Raw genomic sequence first — 21230 nt, 5'->3', positions numbered from 1 at the left:
TTTGTTGACTGTTTAAAAAGTGTTGACTTCAACGCCCTGAGGGCTGAGCAGAACAATCTTCAGCATCTTTCTGGGTTGGCTTCAGTCTCACTACTAGGGTATACCATATCTTTTCTCTGCTCAGAAATCTCTGTTTTGTGGTCTAAAAAAGAAGATGGAGCTCGCAGGGATAATCTTAGAATCATGGTTATTCTGTCAAAAGCTGAGAAAGGTAATATGCTACGAACTGTCCCATTGGCAGCTGTGTTTTCCACAGCTCTCCAATTTAAAGTCCAAGGTCCTGTGATATGACCATATTTCCAACGAGAAGGGTGATGATACTAATCACTGACCTCTGGTGATTGTCAAATTTTCAAGATTCTCAAACTGGAAAATAATCCTGTGAAAAACACAGAAGGCAAAAATCCACCCCTCCCAGAATACACAGGCCTGGTAAAAGCTCTTGACATTTTCATTCTCGCTGTCCTTTTGCATTTGGTCGATTTGACTTAACAAGTGAAGGTTCACGGCATCTGTTCTCTAATTCAAAATTGACTTTGGAAGCAATGAAAATCTGTCTTTCGACTGGTACCTGGCCTGACTGTTCCCTGTACTTTTAATTAGTGGTACTGATAGATAGAACTTCATTTAACCCCAGGGTAAACCTGGCTTTTTACAGAAGCTCTTTAAATAAATATATATATACAGTGCATCACTAAAAAGACTTGAGGCTGTAATTGCTGCCAAAGGTGCATAGACAAAGTATTGAGCAAAGGCTATGAATACTTATGTACATGTGCTTTCTCAATTTTTTTATTTTTAATAAATTTGCAAAAATCTCAAGTAAACTTTTTTCACGTTGTCATTATGGGGTGTTGTGTGTAGAATTCTGAGGAAAAAAATGAATTTAATCCATTTTGGAATAAGGCTGTAACATAACAAAATGTGGAAAAAGTGATGCGCTGTGAATACTTTTCGGATGCACTGTAATAATATTAAAAAATAGAAAAGTGCACATAAACAGAAACTAAAAAAAAAACAATAAATGGCTGATAAAGGTACATTCTGCTGTATGTCATCACCAGTTATGAGCACTTTGTTCTCAGCCTTGACAGATGTGCTGCTAAGTGCTGAGTATCTGTTCTGGGTCCACATTGGTGACCTGGGTGCTGAGGGACTAAATTTGAACTTCTTTGACCCCTTGTCTCACTGTTATCCACTTGTCTTGTGGCCGAATTGGTGCTGCTGATTTTCACTCACGCACTGATTACAGTGGGGTCTGGAGAGACTGAAGTCAAATCAAAAATGGCCAAGTTGTCTGAATAAACCAATTCAATCCAATTTTCAGTTTATCTAATCGCTATCATATTTTTAATGCTGTCCTCCAAAGTGCATGCTTTTCCAACAAACTCTAAGTTAACTATACATATATACCATATTTGGCAGGTGAAGCTGTCTGTACTTCCAGTCAGACAATCTAAACTACTGTACTGGAGGACACAACATATACAGTAAATATGCCCTTGCTTCGACAGGCAAAGGATAAATCAAACTTCTGCTTAGCACTAAGTTCATCATTGTCATAGTGTTTCAGTCGATTTTGTGCATTCAGAATTCAGCTGGTTCACTGCAAAACCCTTGGGCCGTTGGCTTTGTCTCCTAGTCGCATATCAGCTTTTATTCCAACAGTAATTTTTGTTTTACTGACAGATTCAATTATTTTTTTTGCTCCATGCAAGTTACCAGCTGTTCTCCTCTGCTGCTGTAAAACACTCCATCCGTTCGTTTAGATTGTGTGAGAGCATCCTGCATGGGCGTATTTTATTGAATTAACATTACAGATTTCTCTGCTGCTGACCTACTGTCCTGCTTCTTCTTTTCCTCCTGTTGTTTTCTTTTCTGCCTTTTGCCTCCAAAAATATAAATCCATTTCATGACTGTATTTAATGTTACAAAAAAAAAAAAAAGTAACATTTATTGCAAACACTCTCACCAAGGATATTGGGGCCCCAATTAGGGGGTTACTAACTGTGGCGACAGTGTTGTTTGTGGTGTGTCAATGCTATCCTTCAAAGGGGCTTTGGCAAATTTCTTATTGCAATGAAAACCTACATAAACAGATGCCCCCTCAGGGGCCCAATGCCGCTGTGCCATCAGTATGCCTCTGGTCCAGGTTATGCCATAAAGCTGCAGGTTTCTGTTCCAACCAATTTTTAATTGAACACTTAGCTTAATTAAGTGAGCTGTTATTTCCCAGTTTCTAACCCAGCCACAAGGGATGCACAAACCAGTGTGTTTCTTTGTGCTAGTCCCAAGCCCAGATTAACGGGAGGGTTACGTCAGGAAGGGCATCCGGTGTAAAATTTTGCCAAATCAATATGCGAACAACAATACAAATTTCCATACCAGATCGGTCGAGCCCCGGGTTAACAACAACCGCCACCAGTACTGTTAGCCAACAGGGTGCTGGCGGAAATTGGGCTACTGTTGGCCGAAGAAGAAGAAGGAGAAGAAGAGGGAGGAGACGTATCCGGAGGCAGGAGGAGAGGAGGAAAGTAAAGAGTGGAACTGAGGGTAGGAACTTTGAATGTTGGCAGTATGACTGGTAAGGGGAGAGAGTTAGCAGATATGATGGAGAGAAGGAAGATTGATATATTGTGCGTTCAATAGACTAAATGGAAGGGGAGTAAGGCCAGGTGGATTGGAGGAGAAATGGAGTAGGGGTTGTTCTGAAGGAACAGTATGTCAAGAGTGTTTTGGAGGTGAAAAGGGTGTCAGAGAGAGTAATGATTATGAAGCTGGAAATTGGAGGTGTGATGATGAATGTTGTTAGTGCATATGGACGCAAGTTGGGTGTGCAATGGGTGAGAAAGAAGATATTTGAAGTGAGTTGGATGAAGTGATGAACAGTGTACCCAAGGGACAGAAAATGGTGATTGGAGCGGATTTCAATGGGCATCTTGGTGAAGGGAACAGTGGAGACGAGGAGGTGATGGGTAGGTATGGCGTCAAGGAGAGGAATGAAGAAGGTCAGAGGATAGTGGATTTTGCCAAAATGATGGACATGGCTGTGATGAATACGTATTTTAAGAAGAGGGAGGAACATAGAGTGACGTACATGAGGGGAGGAAGATGCACACACGTAGATTACATCCTATGCAGAAGAGTCAATCTGAAGGAAACTGAAGACTGCAAAGTGGTGGCAGGGGAAAGTGTAGTTAAGCACCATAGGATGGTGGTCTGTAGGATGATGTTGGAGATCAAGAAGAGGAAGAGAGTGAGGGCAGAGGCAAGGATCAAATGGTGGAAGTTGAAAAAGGAAGACTGCAAGGTTGAGTTTAGGGAGGAGGTGAGACAGGCACTGGGTGGCAGTGAAGAGTTACCAGAGAGCTGGGAAACTACAGCAGATGTAGTAAGGGTGACAGCAACAAGGGTGCTTGGCGTGACATCCAGAAAGAAGGAGGAAAAGGAAACCTGGTGATGGAATGAGGAAATACAGGAGAGTATACAGAGGAAGAGAATAGCAAAGAAGAAATGGGTTAGTCAGAGAGATGCAGAAAGTAGACAAATGTGCAGCAGGTTAGGGTGATAAAGGATAAAGATGGAAACGTACTCACAAGTGAGGAGAGTGTGTTGAGCAGATGGAAAGAGTACTTTGAGAGGCTGATGACTTAAGAGAACAAGAGAGAGAGAGAGAAGAGGTTGGATGATGTCGAGATAGTGAATCAGGAAGTGCAACGGATTAGCAAGGAGGAAGTAAGGACAGCTATGAAGAGGATGAAAAATGGAAAACCTGCTGGTCCAGATGACATACCTGTGGAAGCATGGAGGTGTTTAGGAGAGATGGCAGTGGAGTTTATAACCAGATTGTTTAATGGAATTTTGGAAAGTGAGAGGATGCCTGAGGAGTGAAGAAGAAGTGTACTGGTGCCGATATTTAAGAATAAGGGGGATGTGCAGGACTGTAGTAACTACAGGGGAATAAAATTGATGAGCCAGCATGAAGCTATGGGAAAAATTAGTGGAAGCTAGGTTAAGAAGTGAGGTGATGATTAGTGAGCAGCAGTATGGTTTCATGCCAAGAAAGAGCACCACAGATGCAATGTTTGCTCTGAGGATGTTGATGGAGAAGTATAGAGAAGGCCAGAAGGAGTTGCATTGTGTCTTTTTGGAGCTGGAGAAAGCATATGACAGGGTACCTCGAGAGGAGCTGTGATATTGTATGAGGAAGGCGGGAGTGGCAGAGAAGTACGTAAGAGTTGTATAGGATATGTATGAGGGAAGTGTGACAGTGGTGAGGTCTGTGGTAGGAGCGACGGATGCATTCAACGTGGAGGTGGGATTACATCAGGGATCGGCTCTGAGCCCTTTCTTATTTGCAATGGTGATGGACAGGTTGACAGATGAGATTAGACAGGAGTCCCAGTGGACTATGATGTTTGCAGATGACATTGTGATCTGTAGTGATAGTAGGGAGCAGGTTGAGGAGACCCTGGAGAAGTGGAGATATGCTCTAGAGAGGAGAGGAATGAAGGTAAGTAGAAACAAGACAGAATACATGTGTGTAAATGAGAGGGAAGTCAGTGGAATGGTGAGGATGCAGGGAGTAGAGTTGGCGAAGGTGGATGAATTTAAATACTTGGGATCAACAGTACAGAGTAATGGGGATTGTGGAAGAGAGGTGAAAAAGAGAGTGCAGGCAGGGTGGAATGGGTGGAGAAGAGTATCAGGAGTGATTTGTGACAGACGGGTATCAGCAAGAGTGAAAGGGAAGGTCTACAGGACGGTAGTGAGACCAGCTATGTTAAACAGGTTGGAGACGGTGGCACTGACCAGAAAGCAGGAGACAGAGCTGGAGGTAGCAGATTTGCAGTGGGTGTGATGAGGATGGATAGGATTAGAAAGGAGTACATTAGAGGGTCAGCTCAAGTTGGACGGTTGGGAGACAAAGTCAGAGAGGCGAGATTGCGCTGGTTTGGACATGTGCAGAAGAGAGATGCTGAGTATATTGGAAGAAGGATGCTAAGGATAGAGCTGCCAGGGAAGAGGAAAAGAGGAAGGCGTAAGCGAAGGTTTATGGATGTGGTGAGAGAGGACATGCAGGTGATGGGTGTAACGGAACAAGATGCAGAAGACAGAAAGATATGGAAGATGATGATAGACTGTGGTAACCCCTAACGGGAGCAGCTGAAAGAGGAAGAAGAAGTTATTTCCCAGTTTCTGTGTTTTGGAGTCAATATACAAGTTTGGTAAATGTTTATTAGCATGTACCAGTCATTTATGTACAGTATGTTACACTGGGATACCTTAGTGTATTTAACCTTGGTTTTAAAGATCATCATCATTTTTATTTTGTTTTTCGAGGAGCTTTTTATGTAATCCATTCTTTACTAATGAGCACACTACTGGGTCTGACACGTAAGTATTGTAGCTGTAGCTTTTCATCATTCATTATTGTTTATCTTGTGTTAGTGACAGACCGCCACAATCTTTCTGAATTCAGAATAAAAGAAGAGAAAAAACACCAAATTAAAAGGAAATGAGGCAGAGGTAAAATGACTCACTGTAGGCTCCACAGGACCGAGTGTAAGAATGACCGGTCAAACCAATAACTATGGTGAGTACATTAAGACAAGAAAATTATAGTACAAAAAAAAGGTACAGTATATTTAACATGCTTTTCAAATGCTGCATTTACTCCTATAAACAAACAACTGCCTCTTTGGGGAATCCTGGGGTATCGCTGGTTTGACTTTGTGTCGAACGAGCGGTTTCTCAGTCTCGAATGAGGTACATTACCTGCATTGTGAGGGAGCGTCAGTTACAGCACTACGGCCATTTGGCGTGATTTCCCGAGGGTGATCTGGCTTGCAGGATTCTGATTGTTGAGAACCCAAGAGGCTGGAGTGGACCAAGGGGAGACCCACGTAACACCTGACTGCGGGAGATAAATGACCATTTCCAGAGGGTGTGACTGGATTGCATCTCTGCCTGGGGGGTTGCCAACTGGGATCACAATCTGTTTCATCATGTGGGGGGTGTATTGTGCTAGTGCATGCTCCTCTACCTGACCTAATAGGTTAATTTATTATATAATTCAAGTGAAACTTGTCAACACGTGACTTGCAGTCCAGCTTTTAGTCTGATTTTAGCACCAGACAGACAGCAATGGTGAACTTCAAAATAACCTTAATTCCAAAAAGACTTGTTTGGAAAGCTCTGAACTTTCTTTTTGTAGCCTGCTTCAGGGAGGAGATGGATTACTAAGATCCTCTTGACGTTGACTTTTCACTTTCTACTACGAGAGAGCAGGCCATTTATTTTACAAAAACATGTTTTTCTTGTTTTCCTCTGCTCTAGGTGAATTATATTCCAAATGTAACATAAGTCGTTATTAATTTGTTTCATCTCTTTGCCCTGCTTTGACAATCTGTGCAGTTCTTAGTGTGACATATAGTGAAGAGCACTATGTATATACAGTAAAAATATCTATTAAAAACTAGAAAACTGAAGATTTTAGATGCAGAATTTATATAAATAGCAGAAAACACATGTCTGTTTAACAGTGATTTAATTAGCTGTGGAAAGGAGCGTTATATACATGTAAAGGCCCTCAAATATGAATGAGCCTTACTGAAAAAGGCTCATTAACTAAAACCAGGCCAAAATAAAGCTGAAAGCCTCTGTAAAATTCTCACCTTTCGGTAGTGTTGAGCGACCCTACTGGATACATGTCACAGTGACCTTTAGGACAAATCCATTATTTAGAAATATATATTTTGGTACGCTGTATTAATAATCCCCAAGGAAAACTGTCTTTTAGCATGGCCTGTGGAGGTCAGAGCACACATATAGTGTATACATTATATATTATTTCATATGACAAAATAGTCCTGATACCAGGATTGCATTCAGTAATTTTGGTGGAATTAAATCCCACAGGATCACATACCTTTAAGACTCATGAAAAACACAACAAACATGGATCCGATATTTAGAGAGGAGCAACATAATTTCTTTCCCACAGTGACTGCATTATAGCAGAATTCCCATTGTGACCTTGCCCATAAAACAAAGCCCATCTTATCAGTTTCCCACTATTGGCAGCTAGTCCTCCCTAGAATAATCTTACTGTTATGATCAGCAACACAGGCTTTAGCTAGGATTAGCGACTTGGGAAAACCTGGTTTGTTACCTCATCTGTCCTTAAATTCAACTTTGCAGATTCTTTTATTCCTCAGAGCCTACAACCATGAGTTTTCAGTATAAAACTGATGGTTATGTTTTGCAATAAAATGTATGCAATGATCTTGCCCAATACCAAAAGCAATAAAAGGAGGGGCAGAGATCCATCCATTCATTTTCAAGATCCAATTTCAACTGTCAAGGACATGCAGAGACCAGTACAGTATACAAGTCCTTCACAAAGCCACCAGTTACCCTCAATATGGCATCCTCATGTCACCCTCTAAGTTGCCCTTTAGACTAACAGAATGTATGTAGTTTGGGGTGTGGGAGAACATGCACACTCCAGACAATCAATAGCCCAGCTCAGTATTAAAATGTAATATAATGCAACAGGGTGCTGTTGTTCAAATGCCTCATTAACATAATAAATATAGATTATTTGTGTCCATCCCTTCATTTAGCTTCTAAACCAGTGGTACATTTCAGTTACATCATGTGCCACCACTCACTAACACCAGGCCAAAATAAGCTGAAAAATGATCTAAAGATTCACATCTTTGGGATGTAGGAGAAAATGTGATTATCCAGAAAAACCCGATACAGAGTAGATCGAGAGAGAGTAAACACACTCCACATAGATAATAACAAAATGAACAATAGAACTAGAATAGAATAGAATAGAAGGAGTACAGCAGAAATGATTCTTTTCTGAATTGGCTTTTAAAAATACAGTGCCACCGGGAGGCACAGCTAATCCTGGCAGCACTGAGCCTGAGGCAGAGATTTGTCCAGGGTTTGATGCCACTCTATCCAGGTGGTTGGTTGTCTGGTGGGTGTGGCAACACGCTATCAGTGCATGCACAACTACTGCAAGTTACACTTGTGTACAAACCTACATTTGTAACTTTTGTCCAATTAGTTTGCAGATGCCAGTAAATCTAACATGCATACCACTGGGATATGGGAGGAAACCAGTGTACCTGCAGAAACAAAACATGTCCTTATGAGCAGATAATAAGACTACAAAACAAAGGGTTGAAAAAGTGTCTCACATCTACTGTGTTGTCGGACATTTCAAAAAGTATGTTAATGGCTATTCTGAACCCCCTTCTTGCCATGTGTGACATCCCATCTCAACTTTATTTTCAAATTCTGCTTCTCTTTTGCTTGATACATTCTTGGCTCAGATGCACAACTTGCAAAAAGCTGTTCCTCTCATGGTTGTATATTTATGCAAACCAGTTTTAAAGTTTATTTATTTTCTTGGCATATTTGCAACATCCTGCAGTCTATAAATATCAGACTTCACGGTCTTAGGTCAGTTAAACCAGAAGACAGAACAGTGTATCATCACAGACAAGATTTTTTTTTTTGTAAATATATGAAATAAAGCAAAATCTGCAAAGTAAACCACTTACCATTGTAGTTACGAGTATTAGTAATTATCCCATCTACTTGTTCTTTAATTGTCATGAAGATGACACAAGCCATTCATAATGGCAAGATGATAAATGTTGTTATTATGGTACAAGTGAAGCCTTCATAGGAAATATCTGATAAGAATGCTAAAGCAATAAAATCGTGTGACAAAATGAGTTTGGATGAACATTTTATTTCAAAGTATTACTAAATGTACAGTTTTAAAAGATGATTTTACATTAAAATATATTTGTTAAGAAAATAAAGTTTAAATAACAAAAATGTATCTGTACATAAAAATTAGTTACACAAATCAACTACACTAAACATAATTTACTGTACAAATATGTAACAAATTATTATGGTTACTTTGCATTGAAGAAAAGTTGGATGCTTTGTACCAAATATTTATTCTTAGCTGAGCTAGGTTATTTACTTTTAAATTAAATGGAGAACGTCTTTATTTTTATAAAAAGTAAATATTTTATATATTCAGGTGTTGCTTTTAAAGACAATTTAAGTGGGTGCTTTTCACTTTCAGTTCCAAATAATTAATTTACAGAAAACTAAGCATTTTTCATTAATAATACACACACAAGGATAATGTTTACAAAGCAAAACCGGCAACATTAATTTATTTGCTTTAACAGAGTTGATAGTTTAGCAAGCATACTTCAAAATGTGAACTTCATGGGAACAGAAAAGTGTACCAAAAGAATGCAGCTCTGTGGGCAGAGTTTAAAATACTTTTAATAATTTTAGATATAGTCATTATTAAGCAGATCTTAAAAATGCTCCTTCACCTTTCATGCCTTATGAGTGATAAATGAAATGCACTTACTTTACTACAGTGATCTTTTAAAATGGTCATCAGACCATCAGAGCAGCACAGTGGCCTTTACTCTGGCCTGGTATACACCTGCTTAGAGTGGCAATGCACCAGATGTTTTCCAGTGGTTAATGAGACTTAAAACAAAGAACTGGTGGGTTAGTATCTCATAAGCAGAAAAAAATACATAATAATAAACTCAGCCCAGCTACAGTATAAACAAAAACACAACCATTTAAGTTCAGAAATGTAATCTAATTAGACACAATGGGTTCATTTTTTTCTTTTAGTTAAAAAAAAAAATCCTGTAACAGCTGGAAAAAAGAAAAACTTCACTGTTTCTAAATGATAAAAAATTAATTATGCTAGTTATAAATTGCACAAAGGTATAGCATCTGTACCTTAGTAGTTATTATATATCCTTCATTTAATAGTAAAAGTACCCATTCACTTCTGTTCCAGTTTTAAAAGAGTTCTGGAAGCCTGAATTGTTTTTTTAAACAACTACCTGTATCAGTGAATTCCAAATATGAATCTAAATAAGAGTCTTCACAGATAAAGATCAAAGAAAAAGGTAGTGCATATATTCCTTAACCTTCATCTTACATGGGCCAATTATTTCCATTTTAAGGATAAAATTAAAATCCCATCCTCAAGGCACATATAGCATTTTAGGCAGTTTAGGCAGACATATTACACCATCCCTATCAGAGATTTGTTTTTTTCCCCTTGGTATAATATAAAAGCCTAATAATGGACATCTGACTGCAAGCATGCCTACTAAGTAAGTACCAAAAAGCCTGAGAACTCTTCTCACTTTAAAGACTAAAATGAAATGAGCCATGATTGCAACAGTAAAAAGATCCTCTGCACTGGGCACAGAACGTTTTAAGCGATATTCTGCTGTTATTATGAACACTTTACCTTCATAGGTGAGGGCATGGGTTTATACATATTGCAAATGACATAGTAATAAGGCTTACTTCCTGGAGCTGCTGGTAAGCATCAGTAGAGAGGAATAAAGTCATGTCGGAATGAACCTATGAATGTAGATGCCAATGTTCAATCACTCAGTCAAAGGCAGCATGTAAATCCCTATGCCGTAACATACAGTGTATAATAAAATCACACGCTGGTATTCCATACATTGCCTTGTAGAAAACCACACATACTAGGTAAAAAAATAGAATAAATATTGTGATTCCAGTAGTCTATTTGTTTTTTCTTTTTGAGGGAACTGACTTTTTTTGTGCAGTAGGCAAAGAAGGATTCAAGATTATTATTTTTTTTAACAAAAGCAAGCAATGATTTATAAAAATAGTTACACCGTAATTTTAGGTTAGAACATAGTACTTAAAGTAAAGCTTTTTATATTTATATTGAATGTGCTATGTAAAAACAATTTTGTATTTTCTGATCTAATATAAATATGCTTTAAACAGGTTTAAGATTAATAAAAAGTAAATGAAGTGCTTCTTTTATTTCTCTGCCTGTTCAAAAGCGACTAAGGAAAGCACTGGCAGTTTATAGGATTTAAAAATATAAAACACACTGCATCCAATGCTACCAGCTGACCTTGTTGGCAGAGGCCACAATTCTACTTTTAAAAACTGAAATATATTAAATCCAGGGCCTGAGCATGCACACTTGTGCCATATTGCATTACAGTTCTACATCGATGCAAAGGCTCTGAGGGCGGGAAATAAACTGAGCTGCACGCACTACAGAACCGATAGAATCTCTTACATTATGACTTTATTCTGACATTTTGGCGAAGGTCAACTGCAGCTTGCCAAGTGCACTTGTGAACTATACTGGAGCATATTTTAGCAATTGTTCAAATTATGTATTGAAATTATTTGAAGTCTTTTAAACCTATTTCCTTAATTCTTAGGTACATTATACATGATTCTGAAAACTAAGGGACAATGTTTCACTAGTTATTTTAATATACTTGGTCTTCTGAATGAAGTTATGTATATGAAGTATCTACTGCATAGTAAAGCAAATGAAATTACTGGAGTTCAACACAAGAGGAATATATATTGAATTTTATATATATGTACTGTATATATGGGTAGTGCATCATGAATGGACACATTGCTGAAGAAAACCTTTGCTGCAAGGCAGGAAGGTTTTTTCTTCTTCCATACAGCACATAATGTGAAATTCAGTTGAAGCAAACTATTTAGACATAAAACACTGCCATGGAGCTAACGTAATACAAGCATTCAACAATTATTAAATGCTTCTTTTATAAGCATAAGTGCTTGACTATGGATGGAGGCTAATAGGTTTCCTTTCCAGTTAATATGATTACTAAAGTTAAAAAAAAATAAAAAACATAACATGTTTGCTGACTGCTCTGCAATGCAGGCTGGTGCATACAGTCAATCACTATATATTGCTGTCCAAAATTGAAATCACCTTAACAAGAATATCTGATATGGTTGAGGACCAATTTCAATAAAGTATGTCAATTAATCCAATTAAGAACCTGTAGTGTAACTATACCCACTGTTTTTTGCACATTTATATGGGGCAGTTAATGCACAAATACCACGGCATAATTTGAACATAATGATAAAACTACACTATGCTATCTCCAAAAACAATGAGGGACTATTAAAAAAACAAGCTAGTTATACAAAACTGAAGAATTAGCTTCTAAAAAAGGTTTAGTACTACACTCAAGCTGCATTGTCACTTAGCGATAATTAATAAAAAACAAAAAAACTTTCTAAGTAGAACTTTTTTTTTATGTGGAACACTGATGTTTATCTGTTCAACAAACTAAGAATGAAAGAAAATAAAATTTTGGCACATTATCTGATGGGTGAAGTACTATACATAGATGTTTTCAAATCTCAGTTCTCTGTACAATACCTTTAACTTGGCACTTAGCGTAAAATAATTGCTCACAGGAAAGTAGGTACAACATTTTAAATTTAATAATACATTTATCACTTTTGGGTAAACAAATTAAAATTTTTGGTCTAACCAATTGTATAAAAATTGTGTGCCATCTCAGGTAGGTTCCTTTTAGGTAGTTGTGAAATTCTGAGGTACCCAGAAATATACAAATTATGGTGGGCTTTTGAAGTTGAGAGAAATCTATATTAGCTATTAAACAGCTAGAAAACAGCATATTACCACCAATGGCCTGAATTACATAAGCTTATTCTTAAAGCAAATATCCACAGAATCCATTTAATCCTTTTCAAAATGTCACTTCTTAAGTAGACAAAACATGTTTCAAGTTTAAATGACAAAAAGCTCTGCTTTGGCATTAGAAAATGTTATAAAAAAATCAACAATATGCAAATACATACCTATACATACAACTACAATTGTTTTTACAGGAGTCTGATCATGTAACTGATCAAAATTAAATAGATACAAAGTATCTGAAAAGTTTGTATTCGGAGTACTCCAAATATCTAAAGTGCAAATTTTGAAATTCAATTTTGTTTTCATGAAAGGAATGGCAAAAGTAAACAATTAAAATAATTTAACACAAATCAGCTAAATCACAAATAAAGCACATCATTTCTCTTCTCAGTCAGCAACAAATATCAAAAATACACGAGAAATTTATAACACACAAGCTGTAAATCAAAGCATTTTCATTCCCCTTATAAAGCTTTATATTAAGGCTTCATAATTACTGGCACATTTTAAAATCTTTACTGTAACAGAACATTAAAGAAAACCAATTTACCTTAGCAGCAACTCAGATCCCATTACTTAACAAGACTAATGAATGTGCACAAAATGTCTGATGCTGTTTTGTGTTTTTTTAGGAAAGTCAAAACAAAATGCATGCCATGTTATTTTCAATTGCACTAAAATAAAAGAAAAAGAGCATCTGTCTTATAAAAGACAATTCAATATAAAAAGCCAAAATTCTTAGATACACAACATCCATTAAAGGGAAATCCGGTCCGATATATGGCATTAGAATTAAGCAGAGTTTTCTCTCAGTAGCTGCATTGTCAGTGCAAAATAAAAAACACATTCAGTGTTTCTGACCAATAATGGATAGTGGTAGTCATTTAAATAAGGAATTCCAGGTGTCTCCACAAAGTCATAATTCTGCTTCTTCATACAGGTTGTGAAAGCTTCCCCACAATAGGATTTTCCCTAAAATAAAAACAATTACAATGTCTTCATAATATATTTTTTAAACACACTGAAAAAAAAATCAGTAAAAATAATGATAAAGGTAAAAAGTATTTCCAGTGATTCTGTCATTTAACAAGGACCCTTCAAATCTGGAGCAAAACAGTTGTCATTCATGTAATAAACCTAAACTTTGTGATGTGATGTGTTTCACAATGAAACAAACGTCAACTTTTATCACTAATGGTAATGCTGAGAGGGATGAGTTATACTGTATATATACAACCATACTGTACAAACAAACCATTAGGGACAGTGCAGGAAAACTGAGAGACCTAATAAGAGCCGAGTGCAACATTTCAAAAGCTGCCAAATTCAGTGATCACAACATCAGGTAATAAACACCTAAATTCTGTTAGCTTAGTGAAATATTCATTTTGACATTTTTATTTACTTCTGCGTTATTTTAGTAATGAAATGAATCCAAAAATTATCACCATAATTTGTTAAGAAAAGGACTCATTTTTCCTTGAATCACCCCTCTGCTCCATAGTTTAAAATTACAAATCAAACAATTCCGACACATCATAGACTTTAATTTAAGGGTATTTGCATACATTTTATTCACACTATATAGAAATGACAGGTTTTATACATGGTTCCCCCATTTCAAAGCACCATAATGTTTGGGACAGTTGGCGTCACAGGTGTTTGTGACTACACAGTTGCGTTTTATTGCTTCATTAGCGCAAGCATAAGATACCTAGGCTTGCTTCTACCCTTTGGAGTCTGTAGTTGCCATTGATCAACATGAGGACAAGAGTTGTGCCAATGAAAGTCAATAAAGCCATTATGAAACTGAAAAACATGATTAAAGTCATTAGAAACATTGGTAAAACTATAGGATTACCTCAACCAACTGTCTGGAATATTATTAAGAACAAAGAACTAACAGGTGAACTCAGTAATCACGAAGGGACTGGTAGGCCAAGGAGGACCTCCACTGCTGATGACAGAAGAATCCTGAGTAAAGTATAAAAGCTCCAAATGCCTGTCTGATTGATCAGAAACAGTGTTCAGGAGGCAGATGTATATGTGTCACAGACTAATATCTGTAGTAGATGTCATGAAACAAACGCAAGGGCCATACTGTATGATGCAAACCACTACTTAGCCACAAAAACAGGATGGCCAGATTGCAGTCAGCGAAAAAGTACTTAAAAGAACCTGGAAAATTTCTGGAAAAGGGTCTTGTGGATAGATAAGACAAAGATTAACACGTATCAGAGTGATGGCAAGAGCAAAGTGTGGAGACGAAAATGAACTGCCCAATATCCAAAGCATACTACCTCATCTGTTAAACATGGTAGGGGTTGGTGGGTGTTATGGACTGCGGCTATATGGCTGCAACAGGTATTGGCACGCTTATCTTCAATTATGATGTAATGGCTGATGCCTGTTACACAATGAATTCTGAAATGTATAGAAAAATCTTATCTGATCAAGTTCCAGTAAAAGTCTCCAAGCTCATTGAATGGTGCTTCATCCTACAACAAGATAATGATCCCAAACATACTGCTAAGGCAACATACAGATTTTTCAAAACTAAAATAAAATGAATGGCCAAGCCAATCAAACAATTTAAATCTAATTGAGCATACCTTCTATTTGCTGAAAAGAAAACTTAAGGGGACAACTCCCAAAACAAGCAGGGAATTACTGCATTAGAGGCTTAGCAGAACATCACCAGAGAAGATACTCAGCCCCCGGTGATTTGTATGAACTGCAGGCTTCAAGCAGTCAATACAAAGTGCTAAATATGACTGCTCTAATGTACCTACCAGTGCTATGTCCCAAACATGATGGTGCTCTGAAATAGCATGTCGTCTTTTCTATATGGTGTGACCGAATTCTGTGCAAATACCATTAAGTTAAAATCTGCAATGTGCACTTCAATCATTGTTGAATTATTTGATTTGTAATTTTAAACTATGGAGCAGAGTGGGAAATCAAGGAAAAAAAATGCCCTTTGGTGTCTGGCTCTCAGCTTCATATTACATATGTACAAGGAATAATTATATTAACTGTTTTCTTTTCTTGCTGTTTTTTGCCATGGCAATAGAGCAGTGATCATTTTATACACACACACACACACACACACACACACATTTAAAAGCAACTTCACAGTGACTGTTTGTACCTAATGAACCATGGAAGATCCTGTATGGAATGACTTACTTATGAACTGGAATGGTATTTCTAAAATCCCAGCTAAAAATTGTTCAGGAGCAAGTCAGACGTGAACTTATAAAGAAAAATAGAAGGAAGATAGATGGTTCTGCAATGTTTTTTCTTTATTAAGGGGCACTGGTATTATAGTCAATTTAAATTACAAAATGAAGAAATGGAAACTTCAAAGGAAATCAAAAGACGTTATTATGCTTACAATAAAATAATGCAAAAAAAATGCAGATCTTAAGTTAATAAACATGAAATGGATAGATGTAAGAGACTGAATGATGTAAATATCTTATATTTTTTAGAATAACATGTAGAACAATATTTTTCATGATTATAGATCAGTAATTATTTTATAGTAATTAAAATTTTGATCTCATAATGTGATAATTTTTTTGCATATATTTTGAATATGAAATGTAAAAAAAAAAAAAAAATACAGGACACAAGTAGGACCTGAAATGCTGTGTTTGGATATTCTACCATCTGTACTATGGTGCAACTGACACAGGCACCGAGATCGAACTTTCTGACTAATAAATGAGAAATGCCAGTAAACTTTTCTTACATATTTTTATAATTAAATTATCTTTCAGTAAGGTTTTCTGCCTCTCAGGATCATGAAATTGCTCCATTAGTGAAAACCATTTTTCCTTAGGCTGTGTGCCAACAATCATGGATTTGGTGTCAGTCAGGGGACATTATAGATTTACACCGTATATCACCTATAGTGATACTCTATTTTTATAACACTGTACAGGTGGCTTTCAGACATGTTGCATCTCATGGTCATGTTATATTATTGTTAAGGATGCAATTTATGTACCAGTAGTTGGATTTATTTACTGCTGAGGAGATCTTGACGAAAGTCTGATACAAGTATAGTCTGTGGAGAGGAGATGGCGTGGAGATCTAATCCAGGTTTTCAAAATTCTTAAAGGCATTGACAAAGTAGATCCTCTAATTCTTTCAACTTAAAGATGAATCACATACTAGAGGGCTTGAGTTGAAAATAAGAGGAATTACATTTAGGACTGAAGCCAAAAAAGCACTTCTTAACACAAAGATTTGTAAACAATCTGGAACAAACTTCTAAGACATGTAGCTGAAACAGAAACCTTGACAATCTTTAAGAAGAATCTGGATGATATATTGGAACAGCTTAGCTCTTAGCTAAACAAATGAGCTTGATGGACGGAATGGTCCCAACTCATTTGTCAGATTTCTTAGGTTCAAAATATTGATGACACTGGGGAATTCTGCACCATGTCTAATGACTGGTAATTATGGATTTCTCACATATTCAAAGCTTAATTCATTATCTGCAATCTCATAAATGACCCATGAATGGTATTAATGTTTTAAAGAATAGGAAAGGTAATGACAATTTCAGTAACTACAATGCAGTCAATGCTGCTTTTTCATCAAGGAGTTTTATTGAAAATTTCCATATCGGATCGGTCGAGCCCCGGGTTAACAACAACCGCCACCAGTATTGTTAGTCAACAGGGTGCTAGCTGAAATTGGGCTACTGTTGGCTGAAGGAGAAGAAGGGGGGGAGATGTGTCCGGAGGCAGGAGGACAGGAGGAAGGTAAAGAGAGTGGAACTGAGGATAGGAACTTTGAATGTTGGCAGTATGACTGGTAAGGGGAGAGAGTTAGCCGATATGATGGAGAGAAGGAAGGTTGACAGATTGTGCATACAAGAGACTACATGGAATGGGAGTAAGGCCAGGTGGACTGGAGGCGGATTCAAATTGTTCTATCATGGTGTGGATGGGAGGAGAAATGGGGTAGGAGTTATTCTGAAGGAACAGTATGTCAAGAGTGTTCTGGAGGTGAAAATTGTGTCAGACAGAGTAATGATTATGAAGCTGGAAATTGGAGGTGTGATGATAATAATAATAATAATTCATTACATTTATATAGCGCTTTTCTCAGTACTCAAAGCGCTATCCACACAGGGAGGAACTGGGAAGCGAACCCACAATCTTCCACAGTCTCCTGAATGTTGTTAGTGCATATACCTCGCAAGTTGGGTGTGCAATGGATGAGAAAGAAGATTTTTGGAGTGAGTTGGATGAAGTGATGGACAGTGTACTCAAGGGACAGAAAGTGGTGATTGGAGCGGATTTCAATGGACATGTTGGTAAAGGGAACAGAGGAGACGAGGAGGTGATAGGTAGGTATGGAGTCAAGGAGAGGAATGAAGAAGGTCAGAGGATAGTGGATTTTGCCAAAAGGATGAACATGGCTGTGGTGAATACGTATTTTAAGAAGAGGGAGGAACACAGGGTGACATACTTGAGTGGAGGAAGATGCACACAGGTAGATTACATCCTATGCAGAAGAGTCAATCTGAAGGAGATTGAAGACTGCAAAGTGGTGGCAGGGGAAAATGTAGTTAAGCAGCATAGGATGTTGGTCTGTAGGATGACATTGGAGATCAAGAAGAGGAAGAGAGTGAGGGCAGAGCCAAGGATCAAATGGTGGAAGTTGAAAAAGGAAGACTGCAAGGTTGAGTTTAGGGAGAAGGTGAGACAGGCACTGGGTGGCAGTGAAGAGTTACCAGACAGCTGGGAAACTACAGCAGATGTAGTAAGGGTGACAGCAAGAAGGGTGCTTGGCATGACATCTGGACAGAGGAAGGAGGAAAAGGAAACCTGGTGGTGGAATGGGGAAGTACAGGAGAGTATACAGAGGAAGAGGATGGTGAAGAAGAAGTGGGATAGTCAGAGAGATGCAGAAAGTAGACCAGAGTACAAGGAGATAAGGCGCAAGGTGAAGAGAGAGGTGGTGACGGCTAAAGAAAAAGCATATGATGAGTTGTATGAGAGGTTGGACACTAAAGAGGGAGAAAAGGACCTGTACCGATTGGCTAGACAGAGGGACAAGCTGGGAAAGATGTGCAGCAGTTTAGGGTAATAAAGGATAAAGATGGAAACATACTTACAAGCGAGGAGAGTGTGTTGAGCAGATGGAAAGAGTACTTTGAGAGGCTTATGAATGAAGTGAACAAGAGAAAGAAGAGGTTGGATGATGTGGAAATAGTGAATCAGGAAGTGCAACAGATTAGCAAGGATGAAGAGAATGAAAAATGGGAAAGCCGTTGGTCCAGATGACATACGTACCTGTGGAAGCATGGAGGTGTTTAGGAGAGATGGCAGTGGAGTTTATAACCAGATTGTTAAATGGAATCTTGGAAAGTGAGAGGATGCCTGAGGAGTGGAGAAGAAGTGTACTGGTGCTGATATTTAAGAATAAGGGGGATGTACAGGACTGTAGTAACTACAGGGGAATAAAATTGATGAGCCACAGCATGAAGTTATGGGAAAGAGTAGTGGAAGCTAGGTTAAGAAGTGAGGTGATGATTAGTGAGTAGCAGTATGGTTTCATGCCAAGAAAGAGCACCACAGATGTGATGTTTGCTCTGAGGGTGTTGATGGAGGTTTAGAGAAGGCCAGAAGGAGTTGCATTGCATCTTTGTGGACCTGGAGAAAGCATATGACAGGGTGCCTCGAGAGGACCAGTGATATTGTATGAGGAAGGCGGGAGTGGCAGAGAAGTATGTAAGAGTTGTACAGGATATGTATGAGGGAAGTGTGACAGTGGTGAGGTCTGCGGTAGGAGTGACGGATGCATTCAATGTGGAGGTGGGATTACATCAGGGATCGGCTCTGAGCCCTTTCTTATTTGCAATGGTGATGGACAGGTTGACAGATGAGATTAGACAGGAGTCCCAGTGGACTATCATGTTTGCTGATGACATTGTGATCTGTAGCGAGAGTAGGGAGCAAGGTTGAGGAGACCCTGGAGAGGTGGAGATAAGCTTTAGAGAGGAGAGGAATGAAGGTCAGTAGGAACAAGACAGAATACATGTGTGTAAATGAGAGGGAGGTCAGTGGAATGGTGAGGATGGAAGGAGTAGAGCTGGCAAAGGTGGATGAGTTTAAATACTTGGGATCAACAGTACAGAGTAATGGGAATTGTGGAGGAGAGGTGAAAAAGAGAGTGCAGGCAGGGTGGAAAAGAGAGTCAGGAGTGATTTGTGACAGACAGGTATCAGCAAGAGTGAAAGGGAAGGTCTACAGGACGGTAGTGAGACCAGGTATGTTATATGGGTTGGAGACGGTGGCACTGACCAGAAAGCAGGAGACAGAGCTGGAGGTGGCAGAGTTAAAGATGCTAAGATTTGCATTGGGTGTGATGAGGATGGACAGGATTAGAAATGAGTACATTAGAGGGTCAGTTCAAGTTGGACGGTTGGGAGACAAAGTCAGAGAGGCGAGATTGCGTTGGTTTGGACATGTACAGAGGAGAGATGCTGAGTATATTGGGAGAGGAATGCTAAGGATAGAGTTGCCAGGGAAGAGGAAAAGAGGAAGGCCTAAAAGAATGTTTATGGATGTGGTGAGCGAGGACATGAAGGCGATGATTGTAACTGAACAAGATGCAGAGGACAAAAAGATATGGAAAAAGATTATCCGCTGTGGCAACCCCTAATGGGAGCAGCCAAAAGAAGAAGAATTCTCACACCTATAATTCACTTTGAATATAAAAACACAACAGAAGAGCTGGAGTAGCTTTCATGTTATATGAAAGAACATTTCCAATTAATTGCTTTCAGGTTTATTTTTGTCAAATGTATACTTACTATCAAACAAATAGATGAACACGTTCACTTCATTTAGTCAAGGCATGGCTACTAAAATAGCTACAAGCTCTGTTTTGCTGAAGTCTGACTGAATTAGGAGTAAGTGCCACACTTCACTATGGAGTTTCTCTCCCCTTCTAGCAGACAGGTCACCTGAATATGCACTTAAGCTTAGAGGTGGAAGTGTCTCCATTTATGTAAACCGTTTGAGGGCATACAAATACCAAGATTCTTTTAAACCATTATTCTCACTAGATAGAAGATGTTTGTTATTAATTACATAATGTAAAGAATTTCCTCCACTATTTTGCTGGCTGTGTACACTTTTCCACAAGAAAACACATTTTTTGCCGTGCTGGATATAACTTTAGCTTGATGTACATAGAAGAGTGACTAGGATGATTCCAGAGCTACAAGCAATGAATTAGGAGTTAAGATTAAAAGAGTTGAGCCTTTTCAGTTTAAGCAATAGGAAATTAAGAGGACACATGATTCAAGTGTTTAAAAGTATAAAGGGAATTAGTACAGTGGATTGAGACTCTTACTTTAAAGTGAGTTCAGCAAGTACATGGTGACACAGCTGAAAACTAGTTAAGAGTAAATTTTACATAAAATTCTGAGGTTTTTGTTCACCGAGAGAACCATAGACATATGGATAAAGATATCAAGTAGTGTGGTAGACAGTAGAACTTTGAGGACTTCAAAACTAGATTTGACGTTATTTTGGAAGAATGAAATGGACAGGACTGGTGAGCTTTGTTGGGCTAGATTTTTCTAATAAAGTCAGAAGTCAGAAAAGGC

The 21230-nt window shown here is 38.2% G+C and overlaps 2 protein-coding genes across 3 annotated transcripts in view; one reads left to right on the top strand and one right to left on the bottom strand.

Annotated features, from left to right (window-relative positions):
• Positions 1 to 2870: 2870 nt before the first annotated feature.
• On the top strand, positions 2871 to 18782 carry LOC127526553 (uncharacterized). Its single transcript, XM_051922281.1, has 2 exons — positions 2871 to 2979; positions 17962 to 18782. Exons 1-2 carry the CDS (start codon positions 2882 to 2884, stop codon positions 18698 to 18700), a joined length of 837 nt encoding a protein of 278 aa, XP_051778241.1. The 5' UTR covers positions 2871 to 2881; the 3' UTR covers positions 18701 to 18782.
• The window catches only part of rasa2 (RAS p21 protein activator 2), a 120138-nt gene continuing 108292 nt past the window's right edge, over positions 9385 to 21230 (bottom strand). For both annotated transcript variants that reach the window (XM_051922280.1, XM_028794669.2), the window contains exon 24: positions 9385 to 13558. In XM_051922280.1, coding sequence (XP_051778240.1) covers positions 13503 to 13558 — 56 coding nt within the window. In that variant the 3' untranslated portion in view covers positions 9385 to 13502. The remainder of the gene's footprint in view (positions 13559 to 21230) is intronic.

The sequence above is a fragment of the Erpetoichthys calabaricus genome, chromosome 2 (genome assembly GCF_900747795.2).
Source record: "Erpetoichthys calabaricus chromosome 2, fErpCal1.3, whole genome shotgun sequence".
Classification (NCBI taxonomy): Eukaryota; Metazoa; Chordata; class Cladistia; order Polypteriformes; family Polypteridae; genus Erpetoichthys; species Erpetoichthys calabaricus.
This window is presented reverse-complemented; position numbering and strand designations above follow the sequence as displayed.